This window comes from Pteropus medius, unplaced genomic scaffold, assembly GCF_902729225.1.
Source record: "Pteropus medius unplaced genomic scaffold, Ma_sr-lr_union100, whole genome shotgun sequence".
Classification (NCBI taxonomy): Eukaryota; Metazoa; Chordata; class Mammalia; order Chiroptera; family Pteropodidae; genus Pteropus; species Pteropus medius.
In genome coordinates this window covers 426,752-450,838 of record NW_024352787.1, presented here as the reverse complement: position 1 = coordinate 450,838, position 24,087 = coordinate 426,752, and the positions used below count along the sequence as shown (strand labels likewise).

The 24,087-nt window shown below is 46.4% G+C and overlaps 1 protein-coding gene across 3 annotated transcripts in view; it reads right to left on the bottom strand.

Annotated features, from left to right (window-relative positions):
- FARP1 (FERM, ARH/RhoGEF and pleckstrin domain protein 1) overlaps positions 1-24,087 on the bottom strand; it is a 268,128-nt gene that overhangs the window by 4,303 nt on the left and 239,738 nt on the right. For all 3 annotated transcript variants that reach the window (XM_039849165.1, XM_039849167.1, XM_039849166.1), the window contains 8 exons: positions 20,195-20,276; positions 14,336-14,573; positions 10,675-10,805; positions 6,064-6,132; positions 5,768-5,857; positions 5,012-5,094; positions 4,821-4,933; positions 4,126-4,292 (listed from right to left, as the gene is read on the bottom strand). In XM_039849165.1, coding sequence (XP_039705099.1) covers positions 4,126-4,292; positions 4,821-4,933; positions 5,012-5,094; positions 5,768-5,857; positions 6,064-6,132; positions 10,675-10,805; positions 14,336-14,573; positions 20,195-20,276 — 973 coding nt within the window. The remainder of the gene's footprint in view (positions 1-4,125; positions 4,293-4,820; positions 4,934-5,011; positions 5,095-5,767; positions 5,858-6,063; positions 6,133-10,674; positions 10,806-14,335; positions 14,574-20,194; positions 20,277-24,087) is intronic.

Below are 24,087 nucleotides of genomic sequence, written 5' to 3'. Positions count from 1 at the left end.
CCACAGAAGCTGGAAGAGGCAAGGAAGGATCCTCCCATACAGCTTGGCCCTCTTAACACCTTGATTTCCAGACTTAGGAGCTCCAGACAAATTTAAGCTGCCCAGTTGGTGCTTTGGAATGGCAGCCACAGGAAAGGATCCAACACCACTCAACTGTAAGCCGTCACAACCCGGCACCAGCAGCTCCAGGCTGCCATCTAGTGGCCCAGGCAGAACATTGGCTTTTGGGAGAGAAGTGACCTTTCCCCAGGAAATTGACACCTTAACTCCTGTGAACATTACTGTGAACTTCCAGGCAGCTGAGGTGGGATGCCAAGAGCAGAGGATGCATATCCTTGTTGACTCTCCAAAGCCCCTCAGTGTCACTGACTGTGAAGAAGACACTAACAAGGCCTGTCCACATCCCTGACAAGCTGGCAGCTCATGACCAGGGAGACTCAGAGGAAAATGGATGGTTGCACAACTATGAATGTAACTTCTGCCATGGAATTGCCATTTTTATCACAATTTAAAAAGATATATAATAATGTACCTGAGTCTATTCTATTTCTTTGGTACTTTTCAATAAGCACTTTTAAGTACCCATATAAGTAAGGCCCCTATGCCAGGAGTTGAAAAGTTTAAACGTCTTTGCCCTCGACTGCTCAGAATCTGAAGGAAAGAGACATGAACAGTGAATCAGGCTGAGAGAACGTAGGAAGTAGCTCATCCACGTGGACTGGGCTACACTGGACAGAGAGGACCACCAGCTATTACCCTGTCTGGCTGCCACTCACCACTGGCAGAAAATAAGATGCTCTGTTCTAAGAAGGTGATGGCGCAGCCAGAGTCGGGGTTGTGATATTTCTATAACATCATACGTGGTTACACGAAGTCACACTGCCGGCAAGGAGAAGAGCATATTCTATACTGAGTCAAATTCCTCCAGATAGAGTCCGAAAGATCTTTAGCTTTAGATACAATTACTTTTTGAACAAGGGCCAGTCCCACAGTGTGGTATACACACCAGGCAGGTTGGTGAGAATACTCTTAAAAGCTTCCAGCTACCTTAAATCCTTTCTGGAACTCACCAAGGTATAAACTCTGAATAAGTCCCCCTGGCATTGCCATTCTAAGAGCCTAGATACTTTTTAATAATGACACCTACTGGCCTTTCTTTGCTCCCCTTAGCTTCGCTCCGGTACATTTCAGTCTCCTACTTAGAGTACCTGGCCCCCTAAGCTCTGTCCTTTCTGTCACTGTTCTCAAGAGGCTGAACCCTTTTGTCCATGCAGATGACCTTTAGGTCTGTCTCCAACCCAGACCATTTTCCATCTGCTTTAACAGGAGAGGTCAACATCCTTGGCCCAGAACAGCTGGTGCGTCATTTTTTGCTACCTTTTAGAGTAGCCGCCACTCCCAAACTGCTCTGTTCCTATTGAGGACCAGTGTGTACCCCCTGACCCCCTTTCCCCACAAAAAAGATCAAAGCACTGGTACATGTTAAGGTGACCTTATTTGGAAATTGGGTCTTTGCAGATGTCATCAAGTTAAGATACAGTCATACTGAAGTAGGGCGGGTCCTAATCCCAGTGAGTTGTCCTTAAAAGAGGACATTTTACCGGACATACAGGGAGACTGCCGAGTGAGGCGGAGGTGGAGGTTACACCTCCTTGGCGTCTAACAAGCCAAGGAACACCAAGGATTGCTGGCAATCACCAGAAGCCTAGAGAGGTTTGGAAAAGACCCTCCGAAAGGAGCCGACCCTCCTAACACCTTGATCTTAGACTGCCAGCCTTCAGCACTATGAGAGGAAAAACTTTCATTAGCCGGTTTGTCATACAGCAGCCACAGAAAATAGTTCCCACCAGATTCTTCCTCTCAGTGCTGTCCCTCCTGGTCCTCGCCTGTATTCAGACTGTAAATAACACCCACCTTTCCCAGATCACCACCACCTAACTCCAGTCCAAACAACTTCGACCATTTCACCTCAGAACATCAGCAGGCGAGGCTTCACTCTGGCCATCCCAGCTTCACACTCCCCCACATCTAATGTGAACTCCCTGTGCTCGCTGGCTTGCACGCAACTTTCAGCATATCTGCGCTGTCCCCAAACATCCCCGTTACTCATTTCTATAAGACACACGATCGAAGAGCTGAGGACCATGAGAAAGCCACAACGAGAGGGAAGGGGTTGCTTCCTGCCCCCCATCACGCGGCGGCCCTGGGAGACTGCGGCTGTCTGCCAGTGGGGGACGTGTCTGGGGCCCACCACAGACACCAGACTGAAGGCGTGTGCCTTGGGAGGGGGGATCTGGCAAGGGAGGGACATTTGCAGAGTGACAGAGTCAAGTCCACGCGCTTTTAACCTGCATCTTTCCCACCTTGAAACTACATGCCCAGGGGCTTGCTTTCATGCTCTACAGTTCTTGGCAAACTTTTCCTTCAGGGGCCACGTAGTAAATATTTTAGGCTTTTCAGGCCAAGGGGCAGAATGAGAGATTTATATTAACCATTCAAAAATGTAAAACCCTGATCTTCGTTCATGGCTGTAAACAACCAGGGGTGTCAGGATTTGGCCTGTGGGCCACATTTTGCTGACCTGGCTCTTAGACTCACCTGGCCATGTAGACAAATGGCTGCAGCTCTGCAGGCCTGTCACCCAAATAGAGCTGGCCTTGAGGTGTCTGGGTCACCTAAGACCTACCTGCCTGCTGCATTCTTGAATGACCTACATGCCTCCAGGAATTAAAAAGGTCTCAAGCCTCCCAAATTCCCATGCACTGACAGTCCTAACTGCACCCCACAAAGGTCAGTATAAAGTGAGGCAGAGAGAAATTCTTTCTCACGGTGTTGCACTTCCACCAGCTTCACTGGACCAGACTGGACAGATCAGATTTGGTTAGGTGTGTTTCTCTACCAGATAGTCACTGGTTCTTCCCTGCTCCCATCCCCTGAGAGAAATCTTTGGCTGGTAAACTTTGCAGGCCGACCCAGTGTAAAGGGAGGGAGGAGGCCGAGCACAGTGAGCCCATCAGGAGGGAAAAAGGTGTTCCTATGAGGAACAGGAGGGCACATCACTGCGGCTGACACAGAGGCCAGGGGGAGCCCCGCACCGAGGGCCTGTACCCGAGACACGTCCCCTTGAGGATGTTTTGGGAAGTAGGCATGAGTTTTAGAATACTAGCAACGAAACTCGAAATACTCCATGGAACGGTGAAGGTCACCTCCAGAAAACCTCAGTCCCTACAGACTATCCATCAAGAAATGCTTGGTACATTCCCATTACTATTGGTTCAAAAAGCAAACTGCTGTCCTTGACTCAGTCTTTTATGTGGCATTTTTGGATCAGGTGTCTAAATTTAGGAATTAAGAACTTGACAGGTTTTAGAAAGATAATCACATGCCTCTCCTATATGGCACCCCTAGTAGTGGGGTCTGGGCAGCTGCCCAGACTCAAAACATGATTATACGGTGAAACGTGAACATTCACACAAAAATGATAAAAATCCTCAAAAACAGCTCAGGTCAGGTTCTGTTGCCAATGGGATATGAAGAGAACTCTGGTTTTAGAGCTTTCTTCAGTTTGGCATTTTCTGAAAGGTTATGGACTATGGACCTGGGCTGGAGGATGCTTAGGGACTGGAGTTTGGAGAGTTCTGGAAGGATCACAGTTGCACTCTGGGGAGAGACCCATCATCAGAGACGGCTCCCAGCGCCTGCCCAGAGAGCCCATGTCTGAGGTTCTTCCATGAATTACACATGACATTGCTCTAGCTGGTACCAGCTTTCTGACCCTACTGCCTCCTTGTACCCGATTTCAGGTGTGTAGGGTGGGTGGCTGTTCCAGGATGTGGCAACCTCGGTGCTTGGACCTCTCCATCCACTGGCATTGGGGCCCCGTTTCTAGGCCTCTCTGGTACAGATACAGGGCTAAATGCATACAGGTTCTGCTCTATGGCTAACTCCACGAGAGGGAAAAAAAAGTGTAGATGGCCTGGAGAACAAAAGAAAATGATCATCGTACAGAATGAAGACCAAGATATGCCTTTGCATTCACAGAATGTCATTGCTGGCTCCCTAACCTGAGAGGCCGAGTGTCGTTCAGTGTCCCATACTCCCACCCTCTAGGCTCACGGCAGGTACCTCCACGGCCACACTGAAGTCCACCATAGAGACGCTGGTGTTGCGGTGCCAGCACACATGCACCATGGTATTGCCGCGGTGAGGGGCCTGGCGTTCCAGCGAGGTGCGCGAGGCGCTGAGGTCATCCTCCGACTCCTGGTCGGCCACCACGGCCTCATCAGGGGACTCTGTAGGACGAGGCAAAAGGCAGTGCTTCTGATCTTTGCTCTTCAGAAGGGGCGGTCACAGCGATCTGGTTCTGGGGACCCCTACGCACCCACGGAGCAGGAAATCACACTAGCAGTCATCTGCCTGTTAGGATCCCACCCCGGAGGGCATCCCACCAGCCCCTCTACCAGAGAGCCCCTACCACGCTCCAGCACCGGGCCTGCAGTGCTTGCCCAGCATGTGGATGGCCTTGTTTTCTATCCCTAGACACTGACATTCTACGTGACAAGCAGCAATATGGTCCAGAAAAGATGACTTCCCTGCACTCTTATAGTTTTAAGGGTTTTTTTATTTTTAGGAAATGGAAGTTCCTTGGGTTCGGCTTTAAACACAAATGTGGACCATGGATATGAGGCCCACTGGTTAAGGTGATTTTAAATGCAGTAAAAGGCTCTCCCTCTCAGCCAGAGCTGCCCCGCCCCTCCGTGGCCGATTGCCGAAGGCAGTGGGCCGTGGGCAGCACCGAGGAAGCTTCCTTCCACACTTACTGTTGTCAGGGGGGCTGCTGGCAAGGAACTCGGGAGTGGGGCCGCTGCTTTTCTCTGCCAAATCAATGGCCATTTGTATGTCCTCAACCCACTTTTCCATCTCGGACCGAGAACTGAAGAGACAGATGTCAGGTGTTCAGACCACAGCAGGTGAAAGGGTAAACAGGTAAGAGGTCAGGTGCCCGAGTTACCTGGCGGCCACGATGATGGACTGCCGTTGGCCCCGCAGGGTAAGGCAGTGGGGCACGCCCCACTCATCTTCACTTTCCTCTATCTGTGGGACAAGTTTTCATAATTTTACTGCCAAGAAGTGAGCAAGATGCTCAGTCCATTTTCAAATGTTTACTAAAATGGCTACAGCATGGAGAACCAAGTGAGAAAAATAACGGAAAGGGGAAAGGTAAAAATGCATTGAATTTTTTTGGCAGAGCCTGTAAACTTTTCTTTGTCCATCCACTGAGGCGAGTGTAGTTATAAGCCAAGGAAATAGTCCTGTGCTGACTGCCCTCCTGTCTGCATCTGCCAGCCAAGGGTCACAGAATACTGAGATCTGTCCACTGGCATCTTGGGGGAGGGACAGGTGACTCCTTGATCTAGGAGTAGGCTGGGCTCCATTACTCCATGTGGATGGTGAGGACTGTCCTTCAAGGCCTGGGGCCCGGCACAGGGCAGTGAGAGGCCAGTTCATATCACATGGCCACATCAGCTTGCCTCTTCATTTGGTTCTAGAATTAAGTAAGATACCTCTACATCCCACACGTAGGAGAGGAGACAGGTCCCAGAGCCCCTGTAGGGGAGGAGCTCTAACAAAGCCCAGGTTTCCCATAACACCTGTGATGCTTTCACTTCCTTTTCCTTCCTCACGTCACTGTCACTGGCTCTTGCTCCCTTCAGCCTGATCTGCAAACTACAGGCAGCCTGATGTCGTGCCTGTGGTGCATACTCACGGTCATGCCATAGAGCGGGAGCTGCCCGTGGACTTTAAACTGATTCGAGGCTGTCAGTCCCCTGCTCGTGTACAGCAAGACATCGTTGAACTAGAGGAGCAAGGACAAGTGTGGCTGAGATGCATGGGTTCCATTTGAAACCAACAAGTGCAAAAAGTATGACAGTTGATCTCAACAACTGAGCAGCTTTGGCTGCTCCTCCCGCCTTCCAGGTGCCCCCTCGGGCTGCCGAGGCCCGGTCCTGTGACCCCACGGATCACTCATCACAGTGAAGACGGACAGCTCAAACCACTTACCAGGAAAAACATGCGCTGCTGGAGCCCCTTCCCGGAGAGCTTGCTGAGGCTTCCCAGGCGAATGAATTCCTGCAGAGAAAGCAGACCCAAGAGTTGGGTGGGAATGTGCAAACCTGCGTCAGCGCAGAGATTCTGGCTTCCCACGCCACGGGCCCTTTCACGCTAAAAATCATAGTGATCACGGTTACTATTTACTGAATGCTGAGCCAAGCTGACTCTAAGCTCCTCACCTTCCCAGGAACCTAAGAGGCAGGGATGACCATCGGCCTCATAACAGCGAGGGACATCACTCAGGTTTGGCGGCGTGCTCAGGTCAGGCTGGTTCACATTCAGGCGTGTGATTACACACGCAACCCACAGGCCCTGCAGGCTTCCCACTGCTAGGGATGGGACAAGGACCCGGCCAGAAACAGACAGGCAGCAGGGGACCAGAAGACAGATGAGCCATAGGAGAGTATTAGGAATAGGGGAGTCTGCTCCATGACTTAAAACTCTGGTTCTCAAAAACTAGTAACCATGTTCGAGGATAAAAGAGCGAGACACAAATATATCTAAGGAACGTTTTCTTCCAAACCATAAACTCTTCTGGGCATGAACCATTTGCACTAGCCCCACCGACAAACTCATTTTAAAAAAGTTTGGTAAAATACACATAAAATTTACCACTCGTGACCTTTAGTGCATTCATAGTGGGCATCCATCGCTACCATCTGTCATCACCCTGCATGAAACTGCCCACTGGGCACTCATTCCCCAGTTCCCCTTCCCTTAGCACCTGGCGACCATCAATCTGCTTTTTGTCTCTCTGGATTTGCCTAGTCTGGATATTTCACATAAATCAAATCATGTGATGTGCCCTTTTGTGTCTGGCATAATGTTTTCAAGTTTCATCCATGTTGTAGTGTGTATCGGAGCTTCCTTCCTTCCTGTGGCTGAGTATTTCCTTGTATGGGATGGACCACAGTGTGTTTATCCATTCACCGGTTGATGGACATTTTGGTGGTTTTCACTTCTGGCTACTGGGAATGGTTTTGTTATGCACACATGTTCCAGTTTTTGTTTCAACACCTGTTTTCAACTGTTCTCGGTACACACCCAGGAATGGAATTGATGGGTCATATGGAAATTCTATGGTTAACTTAAATTGAGGAACTGCTAAACTTTTCCACAGCGTTGCTTTTAAAACACGGCTGTAAGTTCTTTGACATCCATTAGAAGTGGGGTCTCTGTCCCCTTCCCTGGGATATGGGTAGGCTGGTGACTGATTTGACCAACAGAGTATGGAAGTGATGCTGTATGACCTCTGAGACTTGGTCATAAAACTACATGTAGCCTCTGCTTTTTCCCTAGGAACAACTGTTCTTGGAGCCCTGAGCTGCACGTAAGCAGTAAGGCCACGCCGAGCCCGGGTTACTGAGGCCCCTCGTGGGCTCTCCGCACAGTCCTAGCTGAGCCCAGCTTTCAGCCATCCCCGCCAGGTGTCAGCCTTGTACCCTCCAGACCAGCCTATTTGGAATGTCTAACAATGCCACATGGAGCAGAAGAATCAGCTGGCTGAGCCCTGCCAACTTCCTGACTTGGAAAAACCATGCTATGTAGTATTGGGGTAGTTTGTTACATAACAACAGATTCTTAGAATACCTGCCGTGAGGTTTTTCTGTGCTCCCAGGGCTACTGAGCCAAGAACAGGGATTCAACCAACTCATTTTGATTCTATAGACTTCTGTATGACCTGACTCAACTCTTTCTTTGGTCCTTTCTGAAATGTGGATCGAAGACTCTGTCTGCTAGTATATTTAACTGACATATTTCGGAAATCAACAAAGTAACATATAAACACTTGCAGGGCCAGTGAGTGGATGTTATGACATAAACAATGAGGAAATGGTGCCTAGGGGGCCGCTTTCATCAGAGAACAAGGACTGGTGACCCTAACTGTTGCTATGACTCCTGTTCCCGCCCCATACATTCGTTGCTGTTGGAACATGCATTTTCTATCAAACCTGCATAGGGATCCTGGCTTTTTCCTGAGTGGGAGAGAAGATGGGAGGGCAGGAGGCACTCACCGCAAAAAGAAAAGGGAGTGCAGTCTGTGTCGAGGGGCTTCAGGGCAGGGAGGGGAAGGGCTGTGGCCTCAGCTCTCACTGTCTGAGGGTTGGAGATGGAAGATGGCTCTTGACTAGTTTTTTTTAAACCATGGAATAGGAAAAAAGTAAAGGCCCTTAATATCCTTAGGCTCAAGCTGCTTTCTTTTAAAGGGCAAGTCTAAAGATGTCCAGGCCTCTGAATTTTAACCAAATGATGCCCCTCACTCATGCCTCATACCTGTCCCTTTAATGAAAAAGAATGTGCTCCTATAACCTAGAAGGCCAGTCCAGGAAAAACTTCTCTCAGGCACTTAATTCCTAGGATAGAGAGACACCCCCAGGGGGCCTGGCTCAAGCCAAGGGTGCTGGGGCCTTCTTGCTCAGGTAACACTCCTGTCTTCCAGGACATATCACGGCCGACTAACCTGGTATAAGGGTCAGAAGGGTGAGTGGGATTATGCCCAAAAGCCATGTTAGGGATTAGACTGCAGGTATGGGGCGTGAGTGTCTCTAAAATTATCTGTTCGCCTTTACATCTTAATCTTTAAAATTCCGTCTGTAGACAGATCTGTCAGAACCTTCCTTCTACCCACTAGGCTATTTGATAATTTAAAATTAATGATAATCAACTGGCCTTGGTGTGTCATTCCTTTACTGCAACATAACATTATGTCCTTCTTGTGTCATTCAGGGTTGACCTGAAACAGTGAATGGCTGTGTAGCCAGTTGATGAGCAAAAGAATACTCAGATAAACGGGGTCTGCAGTTAGTAACCGGCACCCCAATTCCAACCTCACCTTTATAAATAGCAATGACTTCCCTTTATTTAACATGTGGTGTGTGTCTGACGTGCTAGGTACGTATATTAGCTCCACACATGAGTCTGCAAATTCAATTTTATCATTTTTCAGATAAGGAAAATTGAAAAGCAAAATGATAAGAAACATGCCCCAAATCACCTGGTCAGTTATGGGTGACAGAACCCAATCTGGCTAAATGCTCATAATGCCTTCTACAGTGCTGTGCTATGTAACCAATAACATTATATAATAATAAATGTATACTAAGTCTGTTCAAATAAATGGAGGTGGGGGACGATAATTCATATTTATTGTTAGTTTTACTCATGAAATGTCACTTGATCCTCATGACCTACGAGGGAGTGGATACAATCCCCACGTCACAGAAGGGAAGGAACGTTCGGCTGGTGAAACATCCCAGCTTTAATGGAGCTAGAATTTGAACCCGGGGCCACCTACTCCAAGTCAAAGCTCTTTTCATAGCTCCATAGAAGACTTTCCTCAAAATAAATGCTTTACAAATGGTCTGTTTGCCATGTAGCATAATATGCTAAATGTTTTATAGCGTCCAAAGGTAAAAGAAAATTACATTGATTCCACAGGGCTTTACTACGAGTTCTGTGTGGATGGGTAAATGGGGTTTTTAAATGCCAAGGCCTGGTGGAATTTTCTCCCCAGGAGAGCTGAAGCAAATCCCAGCTTTAATTTCCACTCAGCACTTAACCACATAACTCTTCTGACAACTTGTCTTCACAACTGGTTTTCTAGTCGGTTTTGTAACTAGGCTCCCCAACAGAAATACCAAATACACAGAGATGTTCCTTCATCTCCCCTAAGCTACACAGGTTTCAAGTTTCCAGGGCAGCCACCTGCCAGAGAAGACTGAGAGCCCCGGCATACTGGCAACTTGTCTGGAGATGAAGGCAGGTACGCAGCAGATCAAAGGGGCTAAAACTCCTTCTGAACCTGGGTGATGGATAGTTCAAAATGGGAGAGCTGCAGGAGAAAGATCCCATAGAGAGATGTGATGAGACGTATCAACTGACTAATAGTTTGATTCTTAGGAAGAGAACTGAAAAAAAGGCAGATTACGCTGTACTTTTAATATTCCCATCGGCCTGGAAGAAGTGTGTTTATGCAACAAGGCACTGCCTCATTGTGAAGGACCTACGGCCCATGCAGGGTGCCGAGTAGGTGAAGGTTAACAGCCCAAGTGAACCTGCGTCTCTCTCAGAATGGTGTTCCAGCTAAAATGTTAGGTTAATTCCTAATTAAAATTATATTACATACAAAAATTGTGCCTTTTAAAAATACTTTGCATACTTACATGGGCATTTACAGTATGCTTTCATATGCTAACTTTTCCTCTGCCTTTAGATCACCATTTTACCCAATTCTTTACTCATTTTCAATTTACCTAAATTAAAAAAAAATAAGCTATTTCAAATCCTCTCAGAACATGGTAGGGAAAAAGGAGCAAATCAGCCAATAAGGAGGAAAGACAGAATACAAGGGTCAAAGGCTAGCTTTATCTCCGAACACAAAATTTTGAATGACACTGTAATGTTAAGGTGTTTTTCCAATTGTCTCCAGGTGGCAGGAAGCCACTTGAGAAGGAGGATATTTTAATTTCGAGTATCTGTATTCAAAATGGTTCGAATTTCAGTCACTTAAATGTCACCCTTCTGGCTTCACCTCCAATGCGTAAGAGCACAGCTGCTTACCCTTCCTGGAATCACAAGATTGTCGATGCCAATCAAATCTTTCTTGAGTTCATGCAGCTTCTGGAAATTCTCCATCTTGATCATTGTACCGTGAAGCTGTGCTACCATTTCAGTAATCTCTGCCAAAGCAGCTAATGAAGGAAACAAACACAAAAACTGCAGCATTAATGGCAGACAAGGGTCCCCCAACCCCTGGTCCCCCAACATCTTGAAGCTCAACTCTCCAGAGTAACATCCTCCAGTAGCTGGACTATGTTAGATGCATTCTTTTAGAGAAAACACTGCTATTTCTCACTCTAAAAAGTGATTTGCTTGAATATATTTGCTTTACTTTATGTATTTATGTGCTTTAGTTTCCCCAATGCACCTCGAAAATGTAAATGACCCCCCCTTCATTGCCACGTGGTGTCCAGCTGTCCTTCACTCAGAACTGGCGTTGGCACTGGCGTAGAGGGGAAAGCAGCAGGGGAGTCAGAGTACCTGGAATTCTGTCTCCAGAGCAGGAATTTTTTTTAACTCCCCTCCTCTGGGAAGAACAGAGCACAGAGAGGCCACAGAAAAATCTAAGGCAAAAGAGAGGTCTTGCAGGGAGAGAGTCTGATAGTAAAACTTTTGGGTAATGAATATTCCAGCACTCCCCAGTTCTTCCTTCTGCAGAAGTTATACCGTTTACTAAGATGGTTGCAAAGTATAATAACTGCAGAACTAAACTTTATTTTGCAATATGGGCAAATCTCTCCTATATTAGTAGGCGTCCAACATGTGTACAAAGAGCTAATGCCCAATTAGCACAAGTCTAGGTGGCATGCAAAGCCACAGTAGCTGAACATTTAGGTATTTTTGTCAAGAAAGCAAGAAATATTTATCAACTGAACTTTAATCGTCAGAAAACTAAGTAACTCCTTTATCCCAGAATGTCAACTTTGGAAGGGAAGCATTTTGTTTTCTTGCTTTCTCCCTGGAGATGCAAATTAAATACTTCCTGGCTTATCACAGAACGCTTTGTCTCAGCCACAGTGATAAAGGCCTGCTCAATCTTCAGACATTACCAGCTGGTTTAGTCCAATAACAACTACTGGGCACCAACTGCTTAGTGGGGTGGGGGAGAGGAGGTGCTAAGAGGAAAAGGATGGCACTGTGGCCCCTGCGGCTCATGGGGTAGGCATCTTGGGAACAACTCTTGGCACTTCGTATCCCTTATGTTCAGGAAATATATGTTCAGACATACTTTGATTTCCTCAGCCTTTTCACAATGATGCCACCTTATGATTTAAGTGACATAAATGCTTCTTCCACTTAATTGTCAAGGACAGACTTCTCTTCAGGGTGGGGGTGGGGGACTGCTTAATAAAATGAAAACTAGGCAAGTCAGCCATGGATAGCACATGCAAAGCTAAAGAAGTCCCTCATCCTCTTGGGTAATTTATATGTACCTCTCTGAGTCCTCAGAGCTGGAATGTCTTTGGGTCATCCTGTCCAGGAGTGCTGATATGACAGAACGCAGCAGGTGGACAGAGAAGGTCACCCAACCCTGAGGGTCAGGCAGGAACTGAGGCTTAAAGGAGGAGGAGCATTGCACCAGGAAAGGACAAGGAGGTGGGAGCAATGACTCTAAGCAGAAGGAGCAGAGTATGCTGAGGCATGAGGCATAAAGGACCATGGGTGTCTTAAAAAGCTGACAGTGTATATATAGCAAACCAAAACCATGTCACAAGCCATTTCTGTTCCTCTTCTGTGAATCACCAATGTCTTAATTATTTTGCCAAATCTTTTCTTGGGTTGCCTTTTTAAACTAATTTGAGTGAATTTTCTGAATCAAGCCCCACACCACCATTCCCCTCCTCAAAGACCTTCTTGTCTTCCCTTTGCTCTTAGGTTGTTAGGTCTCATAGGGTTTATGAGACCCCATGGGACCTGGTACCTGCTTACTTTGCCAGCCTTGTTTCTGCTGCATTTCACACAAAGCTTCCACTTTCTAGAAGGTTCCATAGTTTCTGTCTCCTTCAGACCTCTATGTGCAGTTCCTAGCTCTATACTCTACACCCTCCCTTCTTCCAAGAACACTCCCATTTGCACGCCAGCCTTAAACTTCCCGCAATGCTGGAAGGCTGGTGAGAAGCCCCTGCCCCTACTGCACCAGGCATGTCCCTCTCACGGTTGGTCACTGCCCGGGCACACGCCTCTGTGCTCTCTGATGGGTTCTGTGGGTGGGGGCCACATAACATCCCATTCTTTCTAGTATATCTAGTACATGGCAGGTACTTAATGCATGTCTGTTGTATGAGAGATTGGCTGGGGGCCCAGATCACAAGGAGTTTGGACTTTAGCCTGGGGGAATCAGACATCACCCAGGTTTTTAAGCAAAGGAGTAAGAGATGTATTTAGAAAAAGTGAACACAGGTGGCCTAAGAGATGGGAGGTGTTTATAATATGTTAGGTGAGAGATATAGGTCTTGACATACTAGTAGATGAGCAAGTTCATGTAATGTTAAGTGTCACCTGTAGAGGGCCCACTCTGTGTGCCGCCTGGCTGGACAGTCTTGGGGACACAGCAACAGATCTCAGGCTCCAGAACCTTCTCCCAGGCCCGTCTGTGTACTTCCATGTAAATCTAGTTTTAGCAAGAACCCTGCTAAGGCAGTTTACCCAGAACTCTCATCCTGGATAGCTGCCACCCTCAACTTCATGTCCCTCATCTCTCACCATCCTCCAGGGGATGTCCGCCCACTCTGGCCTGTCTGATCACTCAGAGTCCAAGGCCTCGAGGGGCTTATGGTTCAGGTGCAGACATTAACAAAACATCTATCGCGTGAGACAGATGACTTAGGTTCAAAACATCATGTGTGGCACAGCGGGGGACAGCACAGTCTGGAATACCAGCTCTGACCTTTTGCTAATTGAGTGACACAAGTCCCTTACCTCCTCTGAGCCTCAGTTTTATTGTCCATAAATGGGATAACAACACTTATCTCATGGGGTTGTTAAAAGAATAAAGACCTAACATTAGTAACCTTAGCAAGCTACCTGGCACAGTACCTGACCTGGGTGCTGAGCAAATGACAGTGGGTAGTATCATCATGAAACAGTAGGGTAGGATGCTCAAGAACATGGGCTCTGGATTTAGGTTCTAAGTCATTTACGTTCCAGCTGTGTGACTTTGAGCAGGCTCCTTAACCTCTCTGGTCTCAGTAGCCCCCACATGTAAAACGAGCTCACCCCTGCCTCGTAGACTAGTTGTAAGGATTAGAGTTAATTCAGGTGAAGTGCTTAGTAAGGTGACTGGCAGATTACCAACACCCAGCAGCACTGAGCACTAGTGTTTATCACAAGCCATTTTCTGTGCTGGGTCTAAAAAGGGATGATGAGTTTCAACCAGGTAGGCAGAGGAAAACTTCCTAGAGAGGGCTGACTCTCAGTGGAGCTTCTCCAGAGTTCTTTGCACTAAACCACCCAGAATCAAAGGAGAAAACACATGCAAAAGGAAAACAGTGGTCCTAATGATCATTCTCACTTTCTTTACAAAAAAGTCAAGAGGAAACAGAAAATATTTGACCACGTACTAAAAAGCAATGCTGTGAAAACCTGAGGCACCGTGTCACAGAGCTCTTGGCCTGCGGAGCCCCGCTCTCTGCTGGGCTGGTGGCGCCCACCCGCCGCTCACCTCGGCAGTCCCTGAAGTCTGTGTGGCTGGGAGGGTGGTGCTTGCACAGCCGCTCCAGGACCTGCTTGTAGTGCATGAGCCGGTGCAGGGGGCGCAGGAGGAAGGTGTTGAGCGGCAGGTAGCACACCTTCTGCAGCTCGAAGTCTCTGCACAAGTTCTCCAGCCGCCGGGAGCTCCTGATGCTGGTCTCCAGGGCCTCCAAAGCCTCGCCGTGCTTCCACAGGTGAGCGGCCAGTTGCTGGTGAGGGCAAAAGACGAGGGTGAGGGTGGGGTCCCGCTCAGCCAAACTGCGCATGCGCACGGCCGCCCGGTTTGACATGCAGGAACGAAGATCGACTCCGCTTCTATCATTTCATTTCATTAAAGTTCATATTTTTTACATTGCACGACTTCATTATTTCAATTAAGTTTTCAAAATGAAGTAAAAAGCTCTATTAAAGAATTGAGCAGTTTAAAACATGTAGGGATGATAAAATAGGAGATGTATATATAACATGAGAGGTGTAAAGTGTCTTTTAAAAACAAGACTGGCAAAACAAAGGGGAAATTAAATGCATAGGAGCTCCCTATGTGGTTTTCTTCAAAACGTCAAAAGATGACAAACAGACCAGGACCACTCAGTAAACATTATATAGTTAAAAAAATATATGTCTGTTTCCCTTTCCCTTTTTTCCTCATATACTAACAGTACCTGCCATTAGCCTCCTACACTGCTAGATTCAGGGAGCTGGATGAGAATTAGACATGGTCCCTACTCTCCTGGGGTCTGACCAAGATCCTTTCCTTGCCCAAACATTTGTCAGGCTCCAGAACCTTCTCCCAGGGCCGTCTGTGTACTTCCGTGTAAATCTAGTTTTAGCAAGAACCCTGCTAAGGCAGTTTCCCCAGAACCCTCACCCTGGATAGCTGCCACCCTCGACCTCGTGTCCTTCATCTCTCACCATCCCCAGGGGATGTCCGACCACTCTGGCTTGTCTTCAGCACGAATCCTAAGACTGGTTCAGCCAGAATGCCCCCTCGCTCCCAATGTTTCCTTTTAGGAATTTTCCATCCTCTGACTCTACCCTGCTCCATGCTATAAATTCCTGCTTGCCCATGCTGTATTCAGGGTTGAACCCAAATCTCCCAGTCACTGTAAAACCCCACTGCCATGCTCCTCCCTCGGTCACAACGGTCCTGCTTCACCACCCAGTAAGGTCTGCTTTACCATCGTTAGCAAGTGTTGCCGAATAGTTTTTTCTTTGAACAAGTTGTGGTGGAGACAGATGCAAGGTAAAAAGTTTGATGATATAGAGCATTAAACTAGAGATGAATTCCTCGCAGCAGGCAGGGAAGAACTGCAAGGGGAGGACATGTCCAGATAGATAGAGTACTTAGGGAGTCGGGGACAGAGGACACCCCAGGCCAGAAGGACAGCTGCTATCTGTGTGCTGCCAACCCCCACACCTGGATTCTTAATCCCAACATCTCCACTCGCACCTTCCAGAATCAGCTTGAAGCACAGTGAATCCAGACACAAACCCAACAGTCCCCGCCTCACTGGGGGCCACCCTGTGATTCTCTAACTTCAGGATCAGTGCTACCATCAGCCAGAAAATGCTGGACAGAAACGCTGGATCCAGATTCCCTCATTGTTTGACTCCTTCCCCAGGTCCTACCAATTCCACTTCTTTAAACTGTCAAACCAGCTCCTGTCTTCACCCCCAAGGTCACAGCCCTTGTTTCAGCCTTGCACCATCCGCCACTGTAATGGTGTCTCCAGCAGGGGCTGTCACTACTCTTCACACTTCCAAATTACTGTGCATCAGACACCAAAATAAACTTCCTACAATGCAGCTGAGCACATCGCCTCTTTCTTGGATACAAGAGCTCCCAACATCTCGGGACAACCTCAGAGTCTTCAGCAGGGCGCACAGGGCCTTAGGGTGTAATCCTTCCTATCCCCCCATCATCGCCTCCTGCTGCTCACCCCAGGCCACCCACTGAACAACCTGCACTTAGATGTGCCAGGTCCTCGAACCCAGAACCTCTACATATGACGCTCCCCTCCTAAGACACCTCCCAGCCCCTCCTCACCCTTCAGGGTTCCCTCTGGGGCCTTCCCTGATCTCCAGGCTGAGTTAGTCTTGTCGATCCTCCAGCAGTTATGCTGTGTTTGTCCGTCTTAGTTTATCATATGGTCTCTCTTGTAGAATTTATTTTGTGACTTAAAAAAAAAATAGATTCACAGGAAGTTGCAAAGAAACTATAAGGAGACTCCATGCACCTTTCACCTGGCCTCTCCTAATGCTAACATCTTGCATAACAATAGCACAATATCACAACCAGGAAACTGACATTGGTACAATCCACATTGTTTATCTGGATTCCATCAGTTTTCCATGCCGTCATTGTGTGTGTTATACATGTGTAACATGTGTGACCAGACATGTGATAACATTGCATTGTGCTAACACATGCCTGTACGTGTGTGCATGTGTATAGCTCAATGCAATGTTATCACATGTCTGGTCCCCTACTTGATTTTGAGAGAGAGCATCTGTCATGTCACTGTAACCTCAGGGCCTGATAGACATGGTAGATGCTCAATAAAAGTCTGCTGTCTGCTTGCACTGATGAGCAAGTGAATCAGCGCATGCATGCAGCCGAGGCAGGAGTCTTGCTAAGACCTGAGCACCTGGAGAATGGACTTCATGGTCCCTGAAATGCAGAATAGAATGTGAAGGACAGGGAGAAGGGGTCTGGAGAGATTGTCTAGGGCTAGTGTGAAGTCTTTTTCATCAGGTTTAGAGTTTGGATTGTATTCTCCGAGCCGCAGAGAGACAAGGAAGGTTCTGAGCTTTGCCAGTCCGGCTGTAATATAAATGGTGGTTTGGGTGGATGGCTTGGTGGAAGGCAAGAAGACTCATCAGGAAGCTGGGTGAGTCATCCAGGAAAGAGAAAACAGAGCCAGGAGGAGGAATGTGGTAGGAGGGTAAGAAGGAGAAGGGGCAGGGGGTGGAGGCCTGGGGAGACAGCCTGGATGGCAGGTGAAGGGTCAAGATGAAAGGAGAGGAGGACGTCCTTTTCTCTGCGTGGATGTCGAAGTGCCTTCGTGCCTGTGGGTAGATTTTCCAGTTGGAAGTTCACAGCGTGGGCTAGAGGACAAGACTGGGTATTTCTGGCTTTCATGTGGGGATTGGAGCCCCTGGGTCAGCTCCCTCAGTCTCATGCAGAAGGTCTTGGAACAGGTGAAGGGTAATCACAGCATCCTCGCTGAGCCCCTGCAAACGCAGGTGAGTGCACAGCTCGGGGGATGGGCAGGAAAGACTGCAAGCTGGAGATCACCTGAAGCATTTTGGACAAAAGTGCTAATCTGGGCTTTTATGTCTTCTGCTACTCCCTTCCACACTTCATAAAAATTATTTAAAACCAACAATAACTGCCACACACACACAAATTTCTTCAAAAGGCTGCCAGTGGCTCTCTGAGCCTCTCCAACTATTTTTATTTTGCTTGCACAGAGCTCCATGCTATAAACGCTTGATTGGCACAATAACTAGAATGCCAGCACAGCTGAGGAAGCTGGCTAAACTCAATAAGGCCAACTCACTAGACTGAGGAGATAGAATTGCTATGAGCGGAAATCAGGTGTATTTTTAGGTCTTAGGTGCTAGGTGAACGGAGAGGAGGATGGATGTCTACTGAATGTCAGCTCTCTGTGGAGGAGCAGAGGGTGGAAGACAGCAGACAGGCCAGAGAGGGCCACAAAGGAGAGCTGATGAACAGGAGAACTCTGGGGACTGTCCCCGAGGGGGTGGGGAAGAGCTATCAGGTCTCCGCTGCTGTCCCCAGAGATGCATGGTGGAATCCAAACCTCTTTGAAGGGAGTAAATAAGTGCAGGCTTATAATCTGACGAAGGGAGCACAGTGAGAAAAAGCAAAAAAAACGAATTGGGCTGAAAAAAAAACCAACAACAACAACAAAAAAAACAGAACATGGGAAAAGAGGCTTCAATGAGAAAAATAACTGAGAAGTACAACAGTAACAAAAATGTGTCATAGAAGAAAGCATATCTTTAACAAGTGACAAAAGCCAGCCTGAAAAATCTACACAATAATTCCAACTTTATGACATTCTGGAAAAGACCAAACTATGGAGACAGTCAAAGATGAGGAGTTGCCAGGGATGGAAGGGTGGGAGGGATGAACAGGTGGAGCGGAGAGGATTTTTAGGGCCATAAAACTATCCTGTATGATTCTGTCAAGGTGGATGCTCGACATTACACACTTGCCAAAACCCACAGCATGTAAAACACAAAAAGTGAATCTACCGTAAACTATCAATTAACAATACCATATCAATATTGGTTCATCAGCTGTAACAAATGTACCGCACGAACACAAGAGGTTAATAGGAAAAACTGTGTGTGTGTGTGTGTGTGTGTGTGTGTGTGTGTGTGTGTGTGTGTGTGTGTGTGTGTGTTGTAGAGGAGGATTGGGATGGGAAGGGAGTGAGAATATGGAAACTCTCTGTGTGAGCTTTCTGCTCAATTTTTCTATAAACCTGGAATTGCTCTAAAAATAAAATATATTAATTATAAGAAACCACAGGAAAGTGAAAAGAGATGTTACCATTACATCTGAGTTTTGTACACCAACCTCACTTGTGCATTAATGGTGGGATATCTTAGATAATTCTTGCTCTTTTTTTTTTTTTTTTGATGTAGGATTCTGCAATCCTAATGGCTTCCCTGGCTTCTGATATTACCCAAAGCAGGAGTGTTGCTTTTTGAACACCATGAAAAAGCAAGCGGCAGCTCATTCTGTTAAATAATATCTTGACCTTTGTTAAGAGCAACAGGAAATCTCAAGTAGGTTTAGAGCTTATCTTTTCTGTGCCATGCACCACTCCTTCCAAATCTTCCCCTTGTCCTAGCTTATGAGATATAATTCTAAGGGGAAAAAATTAAATGTTATACAACTTAGCCAAATCCTTAGGAATTCAAACCCCAACAGTAAGTTTTATTCTATGAGTGCCTCATATACAGTATAGGTAGTCAGCTAGCACTGGATGGATAGATGGATGGATGGATGGATGGATGGACTGATGGACAGACGGATGGACTGAAATGGTGACAGTATGAACAACATGCCTTCTTTAAGGGGTTATTAACTTGCTCTGGGCAGTTATTAGTTAAGGTTATTGGAGAGGCTCTGGGCAGTCGAGATACAGGAAGATTGCTTTAAAATGCAAATATAGATATATTTGTATTCAAAAGAAATTGTGTAAATGAAAACATTCTATGTTAAAGGAATTATTAACGGATGAAAATGAAAATTTGAGATATAAGAGGTAGGGCAGATCTCAAAAATGAGGTAGAATATTGGTTCAATATGTATTGACTTCTTTGGGTATCTTGTATCACCAGTTATTGCTTGATGGTTAAAAATATATTTATCTTGTACACTGACTTTTTAAAGTTATAGCATTGACTGGAATTCCTACATAGCTGCGAATCCAATATTTTTGTCATGCTTACAAGGAGCCAAAACAACTAAGAATGAAATGTTCAGTCAACTAATGTTTTGTGTACATAATTTTTAAAAACAGGTTTTGAATGATCTGTTTACAGAAAATATCTGTTGTTTTGGTTATAACATAAGAGCTTTTGAAGAGAAAAAGTATGAAAAGTGCTTCCCCCAAAGTGATTGGATTTTCTGTTATGCTTCACAATGAAATGACCTAGAAAGGACAGGCGAGTTTACCCGCGTTGTGCTAGGTGTACACTGTCATATCATGGAAAGGGATTACAGTCAGCAGCTCCAGCATGATTTCCCCTGGCGAATCTGCTCTGCTCAAGTCCCAAAGCAGCTCACCTTCATGGCCTGAATGTTCTTCAGCATGACATCGCCGATTCTTTGGTAATCTCCTCTGATGTGAGCATTTGAGCGGCCTTCCCTGAGAGCAAGGGCAAAGGGTTGGAAACCAAAGCATTAGTACTGAAACTGTTACCAGAAAATGTCCCCGCCTAGGTCACAAAACATGACCTTAGGTCTTCCTTTCCAGTTGGCAATGTGTACCTCTCCCCGCTCTGGGTGTCACAGAATGTTAGCACGGGGAAGAAACTTGGAAATTACCCCAGTCGCTCGCAGACAAAGAATTCCACTTGTGCTTTGAAAGAGACAGGGAAGAACCATTTTCTGATCGTTTTAATTTGGTCTCATTTTACATTTTCTTTCCCATCCACACTTGGGTGATTTCAGTGTCTTTAGAACATCACGGAGATCACTCGTAATAAGAGATCACTCATAGAACGAGAGTGTATCGCACAGACTGGAACTGACAGACACTTGTAAGAAGCAAGACTTAAGCCTCAAAATCAAAATTTCTGCTCCCAAGAATCCTTCAGCCTGAAAGCAGACAAAGAGTTGTGTGAAAAGCTCTTGAGAAGAGAAAAATATAATTGAGAAACTGCAGGAGACCCATGCATGGAGGTGAGAATGTGGGAACCGACCCAGACGAGGGCAGGATTAGTGTCCCAGGTACAGAGAGGGGAGGGGAGAGGGAGAGGGACCAAGGTCTCCCCCCAGACATGCTGGGTGGCAGATGACAAAGATGCGGGCATTTTCAGCAGAGTACTTGGGTATATATTCATATTTCTTATATTCTTATATAAATATATTCATATTTCTTATAGCTAGCTTAGTGCTTTAGCCAATGTTGATGATCCAGGGACTTAACCAGAAAAATGAAGAAATACTAATAATGGTAGCTATTACTGAGTACTGTCCACTGTGCTGGGCACAATATAGGCATTAACTCGTTTAATGCTCATGGCAGCCATATGAGGCGGGTACCACTATCACCTTCATTTAACAGCTAAAGAAACTGAGGCACAAAGAAACTACATAACTTGCCTAATGTCAGTTACTACAATATAGTGAGCTTTGTTCTTGAGCTCAGGAGTCTCGTTTAAGTCTACACTCCTAACAAGGATACCAGTGCATAATTGCAAATTTTCCTGATGACAAGGAAAGAATTTCTCAGAGGTCATTAAAACATGATTTTCAACAAAAAACCGGGCTAATATCTTCAAACCAACTGTTCAGGATAGCTAGAAGCCAACTTAAATGAAAGGGATGAATTAAAAAGAGAAAAGGTAACAACTTTTTCTGGTATGAGGCTTCTAAGGTGTTCAGAGTAGAATAAAGCAATCCAAATCAGGATGAGTGATTGACACCCTATAGATGCCACCATTACTATGCCTGTAACAATGAGAGAAATGACTTCCATCTCAGTGGAAGCAGTGTGAGAATTCGGAGCCTTCCGGAACTGTTGACTCAATCTCTGATTCATCAAGCATCTCAGATGGGAAGAGGAGGGCAGGAGGCAACACACGTGCTTAATGAAGCAAAGCCGGGGTGAACAGATCAAGGCAAATAGACACAGAGGGGCGGGTCCCTCGCTTGGCTCCTGGCTGCACACACCATGAGATTTTCCACTGGTTCTAACTAAGCATGTATTATAAATTACATCATGGGAGACAGAGCGCCCAGACCCATTAGGCAATTCAAGTTCCTCTAAAATATAAGAAAAGAGAGCATCCATTGCCCTCAGCCCCTTCCTGGGTCTTCAGTGGCTCCTCTAGGCTGTGTTTCTGTAACCTATTCCATTCTCTTCTAACCGGACACAGAATTCATTCCTCAGTCCTCCTGCTTCCTCTCTCTGTCCAAAGAAACACTGCTAGCAGACTGCTGTACTTACTACTCACTTCTCTGAATTAAAATTTGGATTCTGTCCTCACCAGTCCTGAAATGGTTCTGTGGAAGCCTGCTATTACCCTCTCAATCAACTAAACCACTGAGGTATCGTCTCTCCTGCTCCTAGTCAACCTCTTTGGGCCAGCTGCCCCCAAACTTCCTAGTACTCTGCTCTTTAGCTTCTGGAAGCCTGTTCCTCCAGGCTCTCTGATTTCTCCTTAGGTTAGTTCTTCAGTCCTCTTTGCCAGCTCCTCCTCTTCAGGCTAAGATGTCTGTGTTCTTTGGGAATCCATCAGTGGTTATTTACTCTCACTTCCTACTTTTTCCTATGTAATTCCTTCAATTCTGCATGGTTTCAATTCATGATGCCAAATGTTCTTTGTGACTACTGACCCAGGTACTGTATTTCTCATACCTTCCAGAGGGTTCTACATGAATCACCACCCCTACAGGTATCTCAAACTCAAGAGGCTCCATGCAGAGTTGATTACCTTACTGCCCAAACCCAATCCTCTTCCCACATTTTCTTCCTTAATGATATACCTGTTCTGCCCCAGGCTCAAGCTAGGGACCTCAGTCATCTTCACTTGTCTCTTCTATCCCCACCCATTGCATTGAATTCTCCCCGAAATGGAAAATGCTCAAGCATATGACTTAGACCCAGGCTCTGCTAATCACTGCACGTATTCTACCCCATCAGCTGCAGGGTTGAGGCACCTCTGGATTTTTGGCAAATGGTCATTAGCCAAATCACTACTGAGGTATTTATTGGTTGGCCATTCTGTTGATCCTGATGTGTGGCTGGGCTTGGTTGAGAAGTTACTAGTTGCTCTTCTCCTTACCACTGGGAACAGAAAGGAGCTCCAGCCCCAAACAATGGAGTCTTTCTGGTATTCAGAAACACTGATCCCTCTGCACCATCATCATGTGATGCTCTTTTAGAAGCCGGAAAGTTCTCCTTCCTTTTCCATTACCCCCCTTGCCTGAGCAACAAAAGAGAACCCAGCAATTAAGCCAGAAAGACCTGATATTGAATACCATACAGTAATAAAAGAAGGCCAGACACAATGTACACTTGATTTGTGGGAATGTGGCTATTATCTGGAACTTAAATAATTGACCCCTAAACTTTCAAATGGGTATGCAATTTGACAATGCACATAAGAAAAATCTTCAGTTAGTTCAAAGGACATAATTTAGATATATTTAGTGAAAGTCCTCTGGATTGGGTGAGCAAGAGGAGAAATGGGGGTCTCTCGTTTCCATTAATAATGAGCAATTTCCTGCCTCTTACAGATAACGCCCCGACCCAAGGAAAAAGGAAGTGCTGGAAAGCGGACACTGTGGGCGGAGCGGCAAGCGATGGTGGAAGCCAGACGTTACTGACTTCATTTCCTTTCTTCTTCGCCAAGTATTTATTAAAAGAAAACATACTGATATTAAAACCCCAAACTAAGGGAGATATTCTTCCTGCATTGGTTTCCTAGCAGGACCCTATCTGCTCCCCTAAGTCTTTAGCATCTTTATTTCGCTGTAGAAACTGCCCTGAGTATCATGTCCCCTGTACCACTGGGAAGACCCTGATATCAATAAATTCAAAGGGGGCAGTTCGAGGTGGTGTCATGAAACCAGGCTGGGACCTAAGTTAACATGACGAGCACAGCGGCTCTGCCTCCACTCTCCCCCTGCCCCCGCCCCCGCCCCCATGCCCTCCCTACTCACGACAAGCCCCAGCCCTGCATGGTTCCATAACAGAGTCGGGCCATGGGAACGACACCCCAGACTCCTGCTGCCTCCTACAGAAATATCATCATGTTTTTACTTCCTCTACATGTTCGTGTCACCAAATCTACAAGCCTAAAGCATTTGCTTTATTATGAAGAGCTAAAAGGTCATTTTATTATCGAAAACATGAAAAGTAATTATAATTTTCTGGAACACCCTCCGGATGTTAACCTCACAAGAAAAGGGTCCTTGTTTGGAGGACAGGGCTACATATTTGTTGTCTG